We start from the raw sequence: 21136 nt of genomic DNA, 5'->3' as shown, positions 1-21136 counted from the left end.
GAGTGTGAGTGTGAGTGTGAGTGTGAGTGTGAGTGTGAGTGTGTGTGTGAGTGTGAGTGAGTGTGAGTGTGTGTGTGTGTGTGTGTGTGTGTGTGTGTGAGTGCGAGTGCGAGTGCGAGTGTGTAAAGCTTTTACATTTGGGTCGGACAAATCCAGGCGGAAATGGTCCCAGAGTATAAGCAGTCAATTGGGCATAAAAGAACCATTTAAAAGTGTGTGTGCACAGTTAGGAACAATTACATCACAGGACTTTATTGTTAGCGTTTAAGAAAAAAGTAACCATTTGACTTTAGTAATTGTTTGGGTCTAACGACTGCTTAGTTTTTGTGAGGCTTCATGGGTTCTTCATCCAAAGGGCTCTGTTGAATTATTTAAGTGTGTGCCATTAGAGGGATCATGTTGATGCGCCAGTTTAGAAACTGAGACCAGTTGGTGGAGCGTCAGGATCCAGCGAACCATCGAGCTCTGAAGTTCTGTAGTCTGTGTAGCCAGAGACAATGATCAGGGAGTGCTGAGATACAATTCCTCGTAAACTGAATCTCTTTTTTTTTTTTTTTTCAGCATGGCTAACAACAAGAATAGCGCGCTCCGTTGTACTTTCTCGGCCCCCGGCCACAGCAACACTCTCCTGAGGGGACTGTCTGCGCTGCGGGACCAGGGCCAGTTGCTGGATGTGGTTCTGGCCATTGACAACGAGCGCTTCAAGGTTCACAAAGCGGTTTTGGCCTCCTGCAGTGACTACTTCAGGTGAGATACACACCGTTTTAGGGCTGCACGATTTTGAGAAAAAAACCTAATTGCGGTTTTTCTGACAAATATTGCGATTGCGGTGCGATTTTCGTTTTTTGCTTTCGATACTTTTAAGTGCATAAAACCTAAAATTATGAATAAAATATGTTGTTACTTTTACGACACAGAGGGTTAAATAAACGACATACATCGTGATTGAGGTAATGAGATTGTTTGATGCTTCGTGATTATTAAATACCTGAACCTAAATACCAAAGAATAAGGGCGTTTTCACACCTGAAAGTCTGCACCAAGGTCCGAACCAAAGTTCATGTTTTGATACTTTTTATATATTCGGTTAGTTTTGGTTTGGTCACATTGTAATTATGCGATCGCACTAAAGAACTGAACATGACACACTTGAGTCCACTCGTCTTCATCTATCGGCATCTGGACATTGATTGGTTTGTAAACGGACGTGCGTCTGACGCGTCTTTGACAAGAGTGAATGAACGGACGCATATCGCCGCCACTATTGAACAGTGCACATTGCTGGACTATTTTTTATTCGTTACGTTTAAAAGTGGACATTTCAAGCTTTATAAACACATATTTCTCATGTTTGTGAGACGAGTATCTGCTGAGTTTGGGTTTATTTGAGACGCTCCAGTTCATGTGTAAAGCATGTGATAGCTCCCGCCATTATTGTCTGCTATAGACTATTAGCTTCTTATTTATTAAATCCAGGCAATTATCTGATTAAACGTTGATTACAATTAAGATACAATTTATACAAAACGAAATTCCCATTAAAGAAATGCTTTCTAAGCAAAATCATACAAAATTTCGTTCCAAATTATTTCTGACTTTCTGTCTACTGACATATTGCGCATATTTTCACTTTTCATAATCAATGTAGCCTAGATTGAATTTAAAAATAACGTTATAATATTTAAACATAAACAGGAACTTCCTATAAATGGTCTGAAAGTCCGAACCACACAGAAAAGGCTTTTACACTAGAAACGAACCGAACCTTTGTTCAGTTTGATCCGGACCGAGACGACCTCTTTTCGTCGGACCAAATATCGTCTGTTTGGTCCGGACCGTGGTAAGGGGAGGTTTCACATCTGTAATTTTGATTCGGACCAAACTGAAAAGTCAGAAAATCCGGACCAAACAAGGCAGGTGTGAAAACGCCCTAAGACGACATAATGGAAATTAACTTAAAGGGTTAGTTCACCCAAAAATGAAAATTCTGTCATTAATTCCTCACCCTCATGTGGTTGGACACCCGTCAGACCTCCGTTCATCTTCAGACACAAATGAAGATATTTTAGTGTAAAGCTGATGCTGAGAAAGGCTTCAGATAGGCCTCCATTGGCATTCAGTACATTTACACTCACAAGACCCATAAAAGGCACTAAAAACGTCGTTACAAAGTCCATCTCACCACAGTGACTCTACAATAATTTTGCGATGCGACGACAATAGTTTTTGTGCGCAAAAAAAAAATCAAAATAACACCTTTATCCAGCTTGTTCTCGACTTCCGTGTGTGTCTCCACGACGCATGCGCGAGAATATGACGCAGATCCGGCGTTCAGGAATCCATGAAATGCTCACTTTAGCCCCATTTTGAGAACTACGCCGAGACCTAAAGCACGATCAGTGTAGAATTCAACAGCTGAGAGACGCGCGTCTTCCTCTGCTCGTAAACAAATCTCTTCTGGGTCATGTGTCCGAACGCCGGATCTGCTCATATTCTCGCGCATGCGTCGTGGAGACACACACGGAAGTCGAGAACAAGTTGGATAAAGGTGTTTTTTAGATTTTTTTTTTGCGCACAAAAACTATTGTCGTCGCATCGTAAGATTATTGTAGAGTCACTGTGGTGAGATGGACTTTGTAATGATGTTTTTAGAGCCTTTTATGGGTCTTGTGAGTGTAAATGTACTGAATGCCAATGGAGGCCTATCTGAAGCCTTTCTCAGCATCAGCTTTACACTAAAATATCTTCATTTGTGTCTGAAGATGAACGGAGGTCTGACGGGTGTCCAACCACATGAGGGTGAGCAATTAATGACAGAATTTTCATTTTTGGGTGAACTAACCCTTTAACCACTTGGTCATTTATTTTGTTTTGGCTTCGTCTTCATCCACACTTTTTGTGCATGCATCATATTGCTGTCGGTGGTGATTTTTAAGATGCTGGTATAGATTGGTAGTGTTTCCTCTGGATCTGGCCACGGCACGTCGACATATTTTACATTTAGCACTCTTTTGCTCCACGTCGTTCTTCGCGAATCCAAAATAAGTCCAAACAGCTGAAGTACCACCCTTCTTGTTAACCAAGTGCTCCGCTTCCTCTCCCGTCACCGAAGAAGTGCCTTCGGCCATTTCTGCGCAGTTACAAGCTTTTTCCATTGGCACAATTCGAGGTACACGACACGTTGTGTGTTAGCTGCTTTGCTGCTGACAGAAAGCCGCCCGCCGCGCCCGGTGCATTGCATCATACAACCTTGTTTCCATTGCCATTTCTAATTGGCCAGCAAGCCAGGAATGCGAGATTCGACCATTTTGATTGGCTAATAGGTTTGTCACTCAAATGTCAGAGGCGGGGGAAAAAACCTCTGACTCCTGAGGTTAGGTTATTGCGGGAGTTAAAACCTCAATATCGATGCGATAAAGGTTAATCGTGCAGCCCTACACCGTTTGTTAGCACCAACTGAGCTGTGAAACAAGAAATGATGATGCCTTCGGGTAGGCCTGTCACGATGATACATTTTGCTGGACGATATAAATTGGCCAAGAGATTATTGCGATAAACGATAATATTGTCATTCTGAGACCATTTTCATTTAAAATAATGATAATGGCATAGACATGTGCCGGTAAACGGTAATACGATATACCGCAATAATGAACATGCACAATATTGTTATCGTGGGCACTTCAAAATACCGTGAATAATTATTTATTACGAATTATTCCGATTTTTAGAATGTATTTTAAGAATACTTTACCCATCAACCGTTTAAAATGAACAAAGCGTCAAAGAGGAACGCGCACTGATGTAAACAGACCGTTCATGAGTCGAGCACATGGCGGAATGAGGACGCACTGAAATGCACATTCACTTTCAGACAGCAGAGGGCGCTGACGCAACAGCAGAAATGCAGCCGTTTCCCCAGTAACCATAATCCGGTGCTCGTCATCACATAACCTAATACTTAAAGAATTAAATTCATTTTCAAACTTATTATTTTTTTTTTTAGTTTTAAATTACATGCCCTAGATATTGTTTGAATATGTTCTGACTGTTGTTCAATCACACACTTTACAAGGCTCCATTATTTAACATGAGTTCATTCATTAACAAACTGACAATGATAAATACTTCCAAGGCTGCGTTCACACTGCAGGCTGAAACGACCCAATTCCGATTTTTTTGCCCTTATGCGACCTGTATCTGATCTTTTCATGACAGTCTGAACGACACAGATCCGATCTTTTCAAATGCGACCCAGGCCACTTGGGCTGTGTTCACACTGCAGGGCTTAATGCTCAATTCCGATTTTTTGAAAAAATGCGATTTTTTTGCAAGGCCGTTCACATTTCCAATTAAATGCGACCTTTTGTGATCTCCTGTGTGAACGTGAAATGACCCAGAAGTGACCCGCATGGCAGAAGAGAACTCAACGGTCAACGACGTCACTTGTTGTTTACGGAAGTAGCCAAATATGGGTGTCAGCATTGGAGTTCGTTTAGCTTTATTAAAGTTATTTTCGCAACGGAGCCAGCACCATTACAACCTTCTCATGTTAAGAAGAAAATTAAAAAAGAGGAGGAGAGCAAGGTTTTTGGCCATGGCGTTTTGTGGAGCAGTGGTAGCAACGTCGGTACAGAGAAACGTGTGTGTGCGGAGTCGCAGCCAGGAGTGGTGGGAGACTGATGTGAGTGGCTTTACTGATACCCAATTCGTCAGTAACTTCAGAATGACCAGATCCACCTTCAATTATGTTTGCGAGCGCCTTCAACTAACTTTGTCACGGGAAGAGACACGTCTGCGGCGGCCCATAACAGTGCAGAAACGCGTTGGAGTTGGAGTGTATTGGCTAGCAACAGGTGCGTACTTCTTCTTTTATTGGCGGTTAGCAACTATTTCTTGTGCATTACCGCCACCACTGGACTGGAGTAAGGAACGGGAGTTACAATGATGACGTTTGTCGCGTATCAACGACGTGCGGGTCGGATACATATGACCTGGCAGTTCAGACTGAAGACGCATTTCAAAAGATCGGATATGTATCGGATTTGGACCACATACCCAAGTGGCCTGGGTCGCATTTGAAAAGATCGGATCTGTGTCGTTCAGACTGTCATGAAAAGATCAGATACAGGTCGCATAAGGGCAAAAAAATCGGAATTGGGTCGTTTCAGCCTGCAGTGTGAACGCAGCCTTGGGTATGTGGTCCAAATCCGATACATATCCGATCTTTTGAAATGCGTCTTCAGTCTGAACTGCCAGGTCACATGTATCCGACCCGCACGTCGTTGATGTGCGACAAACGTCATCATTGTACGTTGAAGTAGGCGGGAATGAGAAGATACAAAACGCCATGGCCAAAAACCTTGCTCTCCTCCTCTTTTTTAATTTTCTTCTTAACATGAGAAGGTTGTAATGGTGCTGGACCGTTGCGAAAATAACTTTAATAAAGCTAAACGAACTCCAATGCTGACACCCATATTTGGCTACTTCCGTAAACAACAAGTGACGTCGTTGACCGTTGAGTTCTCTTCTGCGCATGCGGGTCACTTCTGGGTCATTTCACGTTCACACAGGAGATCACAAAAGGTCGCATTTAATTGGAAATGTGAACGGCCTTGCAAAAAAAAACGCATTTTTTCAAAAAATCGGAATTGAGCATTAAGCCCTGCAGTGTGAACGCAGCCAAAAGCATGTATTAATCTTAGTTAAATGTACATTTCAGCATTTAATAACACATTATTAAAATCAAAAGTTGTAACTCTATTATTTAATGGACCTGAGCCTACTCTAACTAACAGTTGCTTTTTTAAACTGACTTTATCAAAGAAGAATAACTTCTGTAAAAATGTAGCTATTCGCTCTTTGTTAATGTTAATGCATTAACTGGCGAGACATTATTGTAAAGTGTTACCTATTGTTCTTTATAATTCTTTAGCACTTTAATCTGTTTCAAATATTTGTTTACTTTATACATTTTTGTGTATTGCTTTATTGTATTTAAATGTTTGGTTCTTTTGTTATAAGAAAGTTTTTAAACCTGTTATAGTATGACAACACTTTTTTTGCAACTTTTTTTTATAAATATCGTGATAATACCGTATACCGTGATAAAAGCTTCATCAATTAATCGCAACATGAAAATTTGATACCGGCACATGCCTATAATGGCATATTAATGCAGGTACACCTTTTCAAAGATCAATAAACTTTTTATTTCTAAAGACTATTTAACACTGAATCTAAATATCCACAATAAATGAACAAAACAACCAAAACAATAAAAGCAATGGACTCTTAGTCGGTTAACAAACAAATGCTCTTGAATTAACAGCTGGAAAACTGCAGCGGATGATTGTGTTTTAGGCAGTGCTGGGAATCGATAAAAAAAAAAATTATTTATCGCTTTTTTTTTCTGTACTTAATCACGATTAATACGTTTTTAATGTTTTGATATTGTAATAATTTCAGTTACTCTCCAAATTAATGTTTTGATATTGTAATAATTTCAGTTACTCTCCAAATTAATGTAGAAACAGTTTAAAGACAGCATATTTTAAATATGTGTAGTATTGTCAAGTTTTTATGAATGAAGGCCAGAATCACTGATACTAAAGTGTCTATGAAACATTAATGACGTCACATTACAGTATAACTGAAAGACACCAATCTCAACATTTATTAGGCTTTAAAAAAAACTACTTTTAATTTAAGTGAACTTAAAACAATCTTTACATAATTTCATTATAATAAATGTTATATTTACCCGTGGCCTTCCCTGTTAGACATTTACAGAAATGTAATAGTTATCAAACACTTTTCTTAACTGCATAAATAATACATGAAATATAGATTAATCATCATTAAAGCTACACTTTTCTCTGTTTCCGTTGTTCTGTGATGAACATTAATGACAGACATCATCAGTGCTGCTGTCACTTTAAGATCAGCCGCTGATGAACATGACGCATGATCTCATTTCCTCACAACTCTTTAAGTTCATTTAAGACGTTATTTAACTAATTTAAGACTCTAAATATGAGAATACTCAAAATAATCTGTGTTGTTGTTGTTATTGTTTTCATGAGCAAAAGAGAACTCGATGTGAGCAGGAGACTGACGTGTGTGTGTGTGTGTGTGTGTGTGTGTGTGTGTGTGTGTGTGTGTGTGTGTGTGTGTGTGTCAGTGTCCTGTCTGTGTGTGTGTGTGTGTGTGTGTGTCAGTGTCCTGTCAGTGTGTGTGTGTGTGTGTGTGTCAGTGTCCTGTCAGTGTGTGTGTGTGTGTGTGTGTGTGTGTGTGTGTGTGTGTGTGTGTGTGTGTGTGTGTGTGTGTGTGTGTGTGTGTGTGTCAGTGTCCTGTCTGTGTGTGTGTGTGTGTGTGTGTGTCAGTGTCCTGTCTGTGTGTGTGTGTGTGTGTGTGTGTCAGTGTCCTGTCAGTGTGTGTGTGTGTGTGTCAGTGTCCTGTGTGTGTGTGTGTGTGTGTGTGTGTGTGTGTGTGTGTGTGTGTCAGTGTCCTGTCAGTGTGTGTGTGTGTGTGTGTGTGTGTGTGTGTGTGTGTGTGTGTGTGTGTGTGTGTGTGTGGACACTGACACACACACACACACACACACACACAGACAGGACACTGACACACACACACTGACAGGACACTGACACACACACACACACAGACAGGACACTGACACACACACACACACACACAGACAGACAGGACACTGACACACACACACACACACACACACACACACACACACACACACAGACAGACAGGACACTGACACACACACACACACACACACACACACACACACAGACAGGACACTGACACACACACACACAGACAGGACACTGACACACACACACAGACAGGACACTGACACACACACACACAGGACACTGACACACACACACACACACACACACACACACACACACAGACAGGACACTGACACACACACACACACACACACACACACACTGACAGGACACTGACACACACACACACAGACAGACAGGACACTGACACACACACACACACACACACACACACACACAGACAGGACACTGACACACACACACACACACACACACACACACACAGACAGGACACTGACACACACACACACACTGACACACACACACACACACACACACACACACACACACAGGACACTGACACACACACAGACATGACACTGACACACACACACACACACACACACACACAGACAGGACACTGACACACACACACACACACACACACTAGGGTGACCACCCGTCCCGCTTTGTGTTGTCCCGCACGTGGCATATTGAGAAAATGTCCCGCATTTTCATCAGTCTGTTGGTTTTTAATTATCATATTAAGAAAACATGCATGCGTTCTTTTGCCTTTTTAAGAAAGCCTTTTATTTATTCTTTTTGCCGAATTGTTTTTCACCTAGACATATTTAACTGCGCTTCGTCAGACGTAACATCCCGCCTTTCACAAATACAACAGCCGTTTTTAAAATCCTATCCAATGGTTGAAAAGAAAGGAGTAAACACGCTCACTAGTAGGTTGTGACGTCTGTCAATCAAAATGTGGAGCGGTGATTCATCCATGTAGAAAACGAATGGATAATTTGGTAAATTGGTTATATTCTTAATATATAATATAATATATAAGACTGTCAATGAACTAATTTCATGTTGCTTTATATTTAATTTGTTCATTATTGGACTGGGTCAGATCTGATGCCTGCTGCCTTTGGGCTCAGTGATGTTGAATTTAAATGACATGTAAAATGTTACATTGTGATGTAATGGTGTTTTCTGGAAGTGACTAAAGAACAAAGTATTTTTAGCATCTGAAAAGCAGAATACATATGTTTTTATTAAGTTAGATAGACATTGTGTAACAGTTTCAGGTTATTTTTTAGTGTCGGTAACATGTCCCACATTGTCCCATACAAACTTAGTAATTCTCCCACATTTGGTTTGTTTGATGGTGGTCACACACACACACACACACACACACACACACACACACACACACACAGGACACTGACATACAGCGCATTCTCTTGTGTCTTGTCGCGCTTAGAAGCATTTACATGTATAAGAGCATGATCATAATGTAACGCTCGGCAAAAATGAATATAAAAACTGGAAATTATCGCCGCCGGAAAAATTATCCAGCTCTTTTTTTTTTATTGTGCGATTAATTGATTTATTGACTATCGTGACAGGCCTACCTTCAGGTGCTATCGGTATTACCGTAAATACTAGTTTACGTGCTCATGAACGCCCTCTGATGTCGTGTTTACCACAGGGAAGTTCGGAAATAATTTTGATACCCAAATTCCAGAGATGGGCGTACCATAAACTTTAACACTAGAACCGGCAGGGGTCGCTGTATACTAGGGCTGCCACTAACGACTAATTTTATATTGATTAATCTATCGATAAATTCTACAATTTTACCTAAAAACATTTAATTTAATTTGCACCGTTGGCCTTCAGTAGTGTACTGTAACAAAGTATAAATGTAAACAAGCCCCTGACAAAATGTAAAACTAAAAGAGTAAAAAGGTATAAATTTGTAAACCAACATAACAAAAAAAAGAGAAAATCAGCAAATACTTTTTATATATAATAGTGTTGTCACGATACCAAAATTATGACTTCGATACGATACCAGGCTAAAATACCTCGATACGATACTGAATCCATACCATGGCAAAAAACTGTAACAGTAATTGAATAATATGACAGTTCCTGCCCTGCTTCGCACAGAATATGAGGTCTGGCCCTTTAAGAGCTGACGGACCAAAGTCATTGTAAACCCGATTTCTCACTCAACTCTGTATACGTTCACTAAAGACATATCCCACTGCGTTTACCCGAAAACTTGCCCAGGACGTGCATTTTTACAGATTTTTGACTGTTAAAAGTGCATCAAAGTTGACGTAGTCTATTGTATCGACCAATCGTGACAGGCCTAGTTCTGACGTCAACCCCATTTTCATTTTCAACCACAATGCAACGTCTGTCCGACTGTCATATTGACATCCGGGGCCTGCTGGTGTATGTGTGATACACGGCGAAAATAGCCTGCATTTGACTGAAATGACAAAATCTGGAATGTGTATATGGTTGTCTACATATGATGTTGGTTTTAATAAGATTTTCCCAATAAATAGGCAAGAATAAACCTGGTGTCCACCATGATTCCTGTTCATTCCGACAACCAAGCACTTAAATGCAACAATCTCGCAATCACGACTTCTAAAGTGGGAATTTCCGATAGCACGTGACGGCCAGTGTTGGGCACGTTACTTTAAAAAAGTAATTAGTTACTACTTACAAATAGTAAATGAGTTACATCATTATAAAAGTAACTAATTACCAGGGAAAGTAACTACTGTTATTATTTTTTTTAGGGCTGTCAAAAGATTAATCGCGATTAATCGCATCCAAAATAAAAGTTTGTGTTTACATAGAGTACACACACATATATTAATTATTATTTATATATAAATACACACATTCAATATATATATATATATATATATATATATATATACACATATACACATATATATATATATATATATATATATATATACATATATATAGGGCCCTATGAAATCCGTTTTATTTTTTCCCAAATTCCATTTTATTTTTTCCCAAATTCCGTTTTTTCCGTTTTAATTTTTGGGAATTCAGTTTTTTTTACCCTTAACTATTATTTTAGTCGTAAAAAGAGTGTTTTTAATGTTAATATAATAGAACATAAAACATAAAATAGGAATGACCTTAAATTTATTGAGGTAACAAACATCACATTTACTTTTCAGGACAAATACTGCAACATAATGCTGCACTCTAAGCACTTCAAGTCACAACTAGATATTAGTGCTGTGAATTGATAATAATAAAAAAAAAGAATTAATCACATTTTTTTCTGTAATTAATCATGATTAATTGCAATTAAAAACATTGGAGTTTTTTATATTTTGATATTGTAATAATTTCAGTTACTCTCCAAATTAATTTAGAAACAATTTAAAGTATATTTTAAATGTGTGTTGTAATGGCATCTTTTTATGAATGAAGGCCAGTATCACTGATATTAATGTCTATATGAAACATTGATGACGTTACATTACAGTATAACCGAAAGCTACCAATTTCAACATTTATTAGGCTTTAAAAAAACTTTTAACTTTTAATTTAATTGAACTTAAAACAATCTTTACATAAATCTATTATAATAAATGTTATATTTGCCTGTGGCCTTCCCTCTCAGACATAGTCTACACAGAAATTGAATAAAGTTATCAACACCTTTCTTAACTGCATAAATAATAAGTGAAATATAGATTAATCATCATTAAAGCTACAATCTTCTGTTCCCGTTGTTCTTTGAACATTAATGACAGACATTATCAGTGCTACTGTCACTTTAAGAGCTACCTCAGCCAAACATGATGTGGATAATGCTGCCTTCACGTGCTATCGGAAATTTGATGATTCCGACTTCTGAAGTCGTGATTACGAGCGCATTGCATTCAAGTTTCAAAATGTGAGGGCGTTCATGTGCAATGTTTACCTAGGAAACTCGTATATTACGATAATTCCGAGAGCACGTGAAGGCAACATAAGACGCGCTGACCCGCGCATCTCATTTCCTCTCAAGTTCATTTAAGGCATTATTTCCCATACAGTTCATTAAAGTGCATTAAAAACAAGGCAAAATACAGCAAGCACTCCCTGGGGGAACTGCTCGGCTCGGTACTGAGGGCTTATCGTTGAGTTTCTTAACTTTTTCGCCGACGAAAGCAGAGCCGTGGAGCCGCTTCGCCATACTTTCAGTGTTTTGAAGGAGGAGCTGAAATGACGGGAGGGGTTGTGATGCCCAAATTTGCTTCCCCCGGTCTGCATTTCCCCAGACATACGTTCTTCTCCCACACAAAACCGCATTTCATTCCAAATATGTCAAATTCCGGGAAATTATGCGTTAACAATAGATTCCGCGTTAATATGCCAATTCCGCGATTCCGTCCGCGATTCGGTGATCGCGGAAATCATAGGGCCCTATATATATAAATGTTTTATATATAAAAATAATATTTTTTTCTTAAATATATACATGCTTTTGTGTGTATTTATATATAAATAATAATTAATATATGTGTGTGTACTCTGTTATGTAAACACAAACTTTTATTTTGGATGCGATTAATCGCGATTAATCTTTTGACAGCCCTAAAAAAAAAAATAACAATAGTTCACCCAAAAATGAAAATGTGATGTTTATCTGCTTACCCCAAGGGAATCCAAGATGTAGGTGTCTTTGTTTCTTCAGTAGAACACAAATGAAGATTTTTAACTCCAACCATTGCTGTGCCAGTCGTATAATTGATGTCAATGGTAGCAGATTCTATGAGAGTAAACAAAAACATGCACAGAGAACCTCAAATGAAACCCTGCGGCTCGTGGCGATACATGGATGTCTTAAGACACAAAACAATCAGTTTGTGTGAGAAACCGAACCGTATTTATATATTTTTTTCGCTCAAATACAACACTATGTACATCAGCTGTCCCTGCTCCATCACTTCCTGTAAGTGAGGTCAAATTACACGATATGGCATAATCGCGAGAGATCACTTCCGCCGCTTGTATTCCATTGAGATGGGTCGTATTGTGTACATTTGACTTCAGTGACGGCGCGTTCAAGACTGGTGGACATAGTGTTGTATTTGAGGTAAAAAAATTATATAAATACTGTTCGATTTCACGCACAAAACGATCGTTTCTCAAGATATCCATGTATCGTCACGAGCCGCAGGGTTTAATTTGAAATTCTCTGTGCATGTTTTTTTTTACTCTAATAGAATCTGCTAGCATTTACCATTTTACCATCTTTGATTCCTTTGGGGTAAGCAGATAAACATCAAATGTTCATTTTTGGGTGAACTATTCCTTTAAGGCCGGTTCACACCGGGACGATTTTCGCTTGCGTTTATCGCTGACGTTTAATGCCTTTTGACCAAACGAAGGGTGCCAATGTGAGCGTGCACACCACCAGGCGTAAAAGCGAAATAAAATAAAAAAACGCCTTGGGTTGTTTTTTTTTTGTTTTGACGCGACGTGTTAAAAACTGTCCGACCAATGAGATCGGCGCTTTTAGTTTACGTGCCTGGAGCTGCTGAAGTTACAGTAAAACACCACTTGGTGGCGCTCAAGCACAAAACGCTCTTGCCGAGCACACACTGATACGACGAAGAGGAAGTGAGTAGACAAAGAAGAAGATGAGCTGCTAATGCTGCTTGCCAGTTAGCAAATGTGTGTGAATGGTTTTGGCCATAGATATACGTAAAATAAAGGCTAGATGTCTCGTCCGCGCTGCTGGCCAATGGAGGTCGACGTCCGCACCTGGCGGCCATCTTGCCACAGTCAGCTCACTCACTCCTAACATTTGTGTTTTAATGGTGCTTAAACTTATACGATAATAACGTTTGTAAGAAACCAAACCATTTGTAAATCCGTCCAGATTTCAGTGAGATAAGAGTATTTGTGTTCAGATCACTCGCCTTACATCAGGAGTCCGCCAGAAAGCTTGCCTGTGACAAGATGGCCGCCGCTGATGACGTTAGAGACTCCGCCGTAAGACATCTAGGCTTTATTATGGATATCTATGAGCTAGGGATGAAACGATTCGTGGTTTCACGATTAACCACGATAAAATTTAGTGACGGTTAGTAATATCGTATAAAATTTAATTATCATTAAAACCGCGTGTGATTATCACGATTGTGAAAACTCGTGGTAAATCATGTCCAGTCAGCGTCAGTCTGGCGCAGCGCACTGCTGTCTTTTGAATGGGAATAAATGTCAGAAAGCAGTGACAGCGCCGGGAGATTTTTCAGATTTCTAAAAGGACCAAATCTGAGGTGTGGTCATATTTTGGCTTTTACAAAAGTCCTGAGGGAAACTTAATCGAAGTCACCCTGTCTGAAGAACATGCCAGACGAAAGTCGCTGTAATAGGGTAAACACTTCAAAACTACGAACGCAAGGCAAGTGGACTTTGACCTCAATACCAAAACTACGTCTGGGAAATAATAACGTGACGCAAACGAACACATTCAGACAAGACTAGGGGGACATTTAAGGGATAATCAGGGCTTGACATTAACAACCGCCATTTGCGGGTGTAACGTTATTTTGGCTGCACACTATTGCCACTCTGACTGTTGAACTTATTATAGTCTTCTCAAAAGCCATCTGTTATAATCGCGTTGCGCATTATAACCACTTAGCCTACACGTGTTTCTATTGAGTTTATGAAAGCGACGTCGTCTCATAATCAGAGGCGTTCAGATCAGCCGGAGTTTTTGTTAAGAGCGCGCGCAGCTCTCACTCGCTGAAATCTACTCAAAGCAGAGATAAACGTGCGATGTACGCAGGAGATTCATTCATCATACCGTGGTCGACTGTTTTTGTTCTATTTCAGCAGCGAAAATGGTTTAAAACAAACAGCAGAACCACAGCGCATCTGATGTGACTGGCATAACGCTGGTGAATTTAGGGACCGTCTCTAAAGTTACACACAACATTGGTAACGTTATACACGTTTCAAACTTCAATAGCATTTGAAGGGAATGACAGTCATAAAACTGACTGTAAGGTGTTCATCTAGGTGTCAGGTATGATACATACCTTTTGATATTTAATCAAATAAACTGTCAAATCATATGGAAATATGGATATGCATTATTTCACTAGGATACTGTTTGGGCTCTTACACAAAAATATGCTAGATTAAAATGCATCATTGCTGAACACTGATGAGAATATTGCTTGAATATATTTACAGAGATAATATTAGAGATTATATTTACGACAAATTATTATTATTTATGCGTTATGCGTTGCTATTGACGACGGCCATTATAAGGAAGGAAATCGTACAGAATAGAATCTAGCTTAAAAAAGTGCATAGAGCTGCTTGATTTATTTGTTGTTTGTTGATTTCAAATATAAAACTTGAAATGTTTTAAGTGTGTGCATCTGTTCTTTTTGAACACTTTCATCTCATTTGAACAAAACCGTGATAATATTGATAACCGTGATAATTTGGGTCACTATAATCGTGATGTTAAATTTCCATACCGTTTCATCCCTACTATGAGCACATAAATACTGTGTCTCTTCTTCTTCTGCGTGACAAGCGAGTGTCAGAAGCGTAAAGTGGCGCCACCTTGTGTACCAGGAGCGCCATCATCTACTGAATGTTGACTCGGCAAATCACCAGTGGAAATCACTTGGGTGTGAACACAAAGACACGCCGAAAAACGCTGGCGATAAGCGCGCGATAATCGTCCCGGTGTGCAAAGGCCTTAAATCAAGTTTAAAATGTTTTGATTCCAATTTTATCATCATTATTTTAATGCTTACATAGAAATTAATTGGAAAATATTTCCAGATTCCTCCTTCACATTTGAAGCGAGGTGTAAAATTTTTTCTTCTTGATCCACACAGAGCCATGTTTACTGGAGGAATGAAGGAGTCAAACCAAAACACCATAGAGCTCAAAGGCCTTTCAGCCAGAGGACTGAAGCACATTATTGATTTTGCCTACAGTTCTGAGGTCACTTTGGACTTGGACTGCATTCAGGATGTTCTCGGTGCCGCCGTCTTCCTGCAGATGGTGCCTGTGGTGGAGCTTTGCGAGGAGTTTCTGAAATCGGCCATGAGTGTTGAGACTTGTCTAAACATCGGCCAGATGGCCACCACGTTTAGCCTCGCGTCCCTCAAACAATCGGTCGACGCGTACACGTTTCGGCACTTCCTGCAGATCGCTCAGGAGGAGGACTTCCTTCACATCCCAATGGAGCGACTGGTTTTCTTCCTTCAGAGCAACAAGTTGAAGAACTGCAGTGAGATCGACTTGTTCCACGCGGCGATTCGGTGGCTTCAGCATGACCCGTCAAGACGAGCTTTTGCCTGCCAAGTGCTGTGCCATGTGCGATTCCCGCTAATGCGATCGACTGAGCTTGTGGACAATGTCCAAACTGTGGACATCATGGTGGAGGACGTGCAATGTCGACACTTTCTCCTAGAGGCCTTCAATTATCAGATCCTTCCATTCCGACAACACGAAATGCAATCGCCTCGAACTATCATTCGCTCGGACGTCACATCGCTAATCACTTTCGGTGGGACGCCCTACACCGACAACGATCGCACCGTAAGCGGGAAAGTTTACCATCTGCCCGACGTCACAATGCGGCATTTCAAAGAGTTGACCGAAATGGAGATGGGATGTAGCCATGCGTGCGTTTCTGTTCTCGATAATTTTGTGTATGTCGTGGGTGGGCAACATTTGCAGTATCGTAGTGGCGAGGGCGCGGTTGACATCTGCTTTCGCTACGACCCCCATCTAAACCAGTGGCTTCGAATCCAACCCATGCAGGAGAGCCGGATTCAGTTTCAACTCGACGTACTCCATGGACAACTTTACGCTACAGGGGGACGCAACCGATCCGGAAGCTTGTCCTCTGTGGAGTGCTATTGTCCGAAGAAAAATGAGTGGACTTACGTGGATTCCCTGAAGAGGAGAATCTGGGGTCACGCCGGAGCCGCGTGTGGAGAGAAACTCTACATCTCCGGAGGTTATGGAGTGTCTGTGGAGGATAAGAAGACTCTTCATTGCTACGATCCCGCCTCGGATCAGTGGGATTTTAAGTGTCCGATGAATGAGCCAAGAGTCCTGCATGCTATGATCAGCGTAAACCGCCGTATTTATGCTCTTGGGGGCAGGATGGACCACGTTGACCGCTGCTTTGACGTCCTAGCTGTAGAATATTACACTCCAGACACCGATCAATGGACGACCGTCAGTCCAATGCGAGCGGGTCAGTCGGAGGCAGGCTGCTGCTTGCTGGATCAAAAGATCTATATAGTTGGAGGATACAACTGGCACCTCAATAACGTCACGAGTATTGTGCAAGTTTATAATACAGAGACGGATGAGTGGGAAAGAGATCTTCATTTTCCAGAGTCTTTTGCAGGAATAGCTTGTACACCTATTATACTTCCCCAAACAACCACCCAGCGCTGAGCATATGAGGGTTCGTATCCTGTGTAGTTGGTTTATGTCTTCATTTCTCGAAAAACATGAACGATTCAAGGCTTGTTCGCATTGGTGTGAGTTGATGACATAAGCACAAACTTTCCCGATGAGCCTTTTGGCGCTGCTCAAGCTGTAACTTTGTCCTAGATTGCCTCATTTCATACTACTGAGGGTTTCTTACAAGTGCCTGTGGGATTCACAACAGACTTGAATGGACCAACAACACCGGGGCAATGTCATGGCCTTTTCGTTAAAGGGTTAGTTCACCCAAAAAGGAAAATTCTGTCATTAATGACTGACCCTTATGTCGTTCGACACCCGTAAGAACACAAATGAAGATATTTTAGTGTAAATCCGATCGCTCAGAAAGGCCTCCATTGGCTCAACTTTACACTCTCAAGACCTATAAAAGGCACTAAAGACGTCGTTACAAAGTCCATCTCACTACAGCGGCTCTACAATAACTTTATGAAGCGACGAGAATAGTTTCTGTGCGCAAAAAAAACAACTAAATAACAACTTATAGTGATGACCGATTTCAAAACACGGCATCATGAAGCTTCGAAGCGTTATGAAACAGTGAGTCGATTCAGCGGTTCAGAGCGTTATGAATCAGTGAGTCGATTCAGCGGTTCAGAGCGTTATGAATCAGTGAGTCGATTCAGCGGTTTGGATCGTTATGAATCAGTGAGTCGATTCAGCGGTTCGGAGCATTACGAATCAGTGAGTCGAATCAGTGGTTCAAATCGTTATGAATCAGTGAGTCGATTCAGTGATTTGAAGCGTTATGAATCAGTGAGTCGATTCAGCGTTTCGGAGCGTTACGAATCAGTGAGACGATTCAGTGGTTCGGAGCGTTACAAATCAGTGAGTCGATTCAGCGGTTTGGATCGTTATGAATCAGTGAGTCGATTCAGCGGTTCGGAGCATTACGAATCAGTGAGTCGAATCAGTGGTTCAAATCGTTATGAATTTGTGAGTCGATTCAGCGGTTTGGATCGCCAAAGTCACGTGATTTCAGCAGTTTGGCGGTTTGACGCGCGATCTGAATCATGAATCGACTCAGTGATTCATAACGCTTCGAAGCTTCATGATGCAGTGTTTTGAAATCGGTCATCACTATATAAGTCGTTATTTAGGGTTTTTTTGCGCACAAACCATTCTCGTCTCTTCATTAAGTTATTTTAGAACCACTGTAGTGAGATGGACTTTGTAACGACGTCTTTAGTGTCTTTTAAGGGTCTTGAGAGTGTAAAGTTGAGCCAATGGAGGCCTTTCAGAGCATCAGATTTACACTAAAATATCTTCATTTGTGTCTGAAGATGAACGGAGGTCTGACGGGTGTCCAACCACATGAGGGTCAGTCATTAATGACAGAATTTACATTTTTGGGTGAACTAACCCTTTGAGACGAACGTTAAAACGATTCACAAACTATATTTACAACAAAACGAATCAATCTGATTTGAATTTCAGTCATTTACTGAAAACAATTAAATGTTTGGCATACGAAAAATGTAAAAATACTTGTTTCTGGGAAAGTGTTGGCAGAACTTTGCTGTATGATATTTTGAATTTGGTCTGAAGTTCAAGCTAGCTTGTCCTCTTTGCCACCGCTTCCTACAGAGGGTCTAGGAATACAGAACCGGATTTCTGAATTGGCATGTTGAAAACATGAAGTATCTTACTACACCAGGGGTGGGCACTTCCAGTCCTGGGGGGGCATTTCCCCAAAGCAAAAAGTCCAAAGTTTTTTGTGTTGTAACGACAGAACTTGCGACAATAGTTGGCTTCGGGAGGGCCACTGTCCTGCAGAGTTTAGCTCCAACCCTGATCAAACTCACCTGTAGCCTTCTAGCCATAGATATACATAATAAAGGCTAGATGTCTAATAAAGGAGGTTGACGTCCGCACCTGGCGGCCATCTTGTCACAGTCAGCTCGCTCACTCCTAACATTGTGTTTTAATGGTGCTTGTACTTTTTAAATAACCATAACTTTCTCAATTTTCCACCGATTTTCAAATTGTTTGGTTTGTTATAAACGTCAGAGATGTAGTTATGACACTGCACACTTGTGAATAATTATTCATAATTTGTTCAAAAATCTAGAATTATAGCCACGTTAATAACGTTTGTAAGAAACCAAACCATTTGTAAATCCAGATTTCAGCGAGATAAGAGTATTTGTGTTCAGATCAGGAGCCAGAAAGCTTGCCTGTGACAAGATGGCCGCCGCTGATGACGTTAGAGACTCCGCCGTAAGACATCTAGCCTTTATTATGTATATCTATGCTTCTAGCAGTCCTAAAGTCATTGATTAGCTGGTTCGGGTGTGTTTGATTAGGGTTGGAGCTAAACTCTGCAGGACTCTGTACTACACACTTCTCTGGTTTCTCTTGTAGATTACCTCAGTGTGTGAATCACTTGGGTACAAATCAGGTCTTTGGATGCGGATGGACCCAAGCATTTGGTTTTGAGCCTAGCCATTTGGTCTTGTAGAATAAGCCTTCCTCTTAAATTAGACATGAGTTGATTGTTATATTTCACTGGTTAATGATGTTTTTAACCTACAGATTTGCTTTCTATCACAAACTTAAGCAAGCACATTTCATTAGGCACTTTAATGTTCAATATGGAATCAGTGATTTAATGACGGTTTATACTCTGAATGTGTTTTTACAAGGTATACACAGATCATGTACATGGAACTACAGCACAATATTTTTGTCCTGATATTATATTGGCATGTTGTAATTTGAACGTGTAAAAAAAAAAAAACACTACATTCTAGCAACTACCTATGGTGTTTTTTTTTGTGCATTTATAGTATGATGTGTTTGATTTACATTTCTGTTAATGTTTTTCCGTCTAAATTCCTGTTAGAAACTGTGGGTCTCATCCACTAATAATTGTGTGGATTATTTTGTATTTGTACGCACAGGATAACTTTTCACGAAACATCTATGCCTAGTTCACAACACGTGCAGACAGACATGAATTTGTTCTTAATGCCATTTATATGTTAGTGAATTTGGAGTATTTTAAATGAGTGGCCACTCAAGGTTGCCCAAACATTGCCTTTCCGCTCAACCTTTATCATTCTCGTCAAACATGTGCCGCTTTCAGCTAGGGTTGGGTACTGAACTCTGTACTTTTAAGGGCACTGACTGAATTACGTTTGTACCAACGAGTACCGATTCACATGAAATCAATTGGTACCTGAGGACACATCTGGTGATATAGACGAGTGTGTGAATTTTGAACAGCAAAAAGACTATTTAAAAACGAGTCCTGCGTGTCTCTGTGAATGAATGGTGTGCTGAGGCGAAGTTTAATTTACCCCACACACACACACACACACACAGAATCGCGTGTTTCCATCTCATATGAGGACATGAACTTCATCTCCAGAGCCGCTCTGAGAGTCACTTCATCAGCATTTGACCGTTTAATTTGAGAAAAACTACCGTCATAAACACAGAAACTCAAGATCTTCACGGCAACACGTCAAAATAAAAGTTCGGTTTAACTTGACAAATACATTACAGTAGAATTTAGATACGCCTCAGTGTAATAATTATACAATAAATAATAATAACACATTATCAAAATATTTTTAAAGTAATAAATCACAATTTTGGTTCCATATTTTAATTTGAACTGGTTAAAGCTAGGTTTGTTTGACAAAAAAGTTTGTTTAATTAATGTTTTATGGCTTCATTTGATTACCAGAAAATGCACAACACGGAATTTGTGGGCAATCTTTTTGTAGAAATTGAATTAAAAAGAGGATTTTTATTTTTATTTGTATGTATTCAATTAATTTAGTAGCTACTAGCCTACAATTTACTGGTCAATATTACAGTAAACAGACAGAGAGCAGGGCAGCTCTTGCATAATGTCAATAACACTTCTATACATGACTTACAGTTTCTACACAGTTATAGATGTATCCATAAAGTACTGAAAAAGGTACCGGTTAAAGTGTGAATGAGCAGAACCTCAAGCAATGCCC

The 21136-nt window shown here is 40.1% G+C and overlaps 1 protein-coding gene across 2 annotated transcripts in view; it reads left to right on the top strand.

The window, feature by feature from the left end:
- Nucleotides 1-19886, top strand: part of klhl26 (kelch-like family member 26) — a 48189-nt gene extending 28303 nt beyond the window's left edge. Inside the window, exons 3-5 of one of the 2 annotated variants that reach the window (XM_079844508.1) lie at nt 562-747; nt 15527-16949; nt 19466-19886. In XM_079844508.1, the coding sequence (XP_079700634.1) occupies nt 562-747; nt 15527-16949; nt 19466-19477 (1621 nt within the window). In that variant the 3' untranslated portion in view covers nt 19478-19886. Of the gene's footprint in view, nt 1-561; nt 748-15526; nt 17220-19465 lie in introns of those variants that run through there. The other variant, XM_079844507.1, reaches the window with a different exon arrangement.
- The last annotated feature ends 1250 nt before the right edge of the window (nt 19887-21136 follow it).

This window comes from Gobio gobio, assembly GCF_949357685.1.
Source record: "Gobio gobio genome assembly, chromosome: 19".
NCBI lineage: Eukaryota > Metazoa > Chordata > Actinopteri > Cypriniformes > Gobionidae > Gobio > Gobio gobio.
Note: the sequence above shows the minus strand (reverse complement) of the source record. Positions and strands in the feature narration are given on the sequence as shown.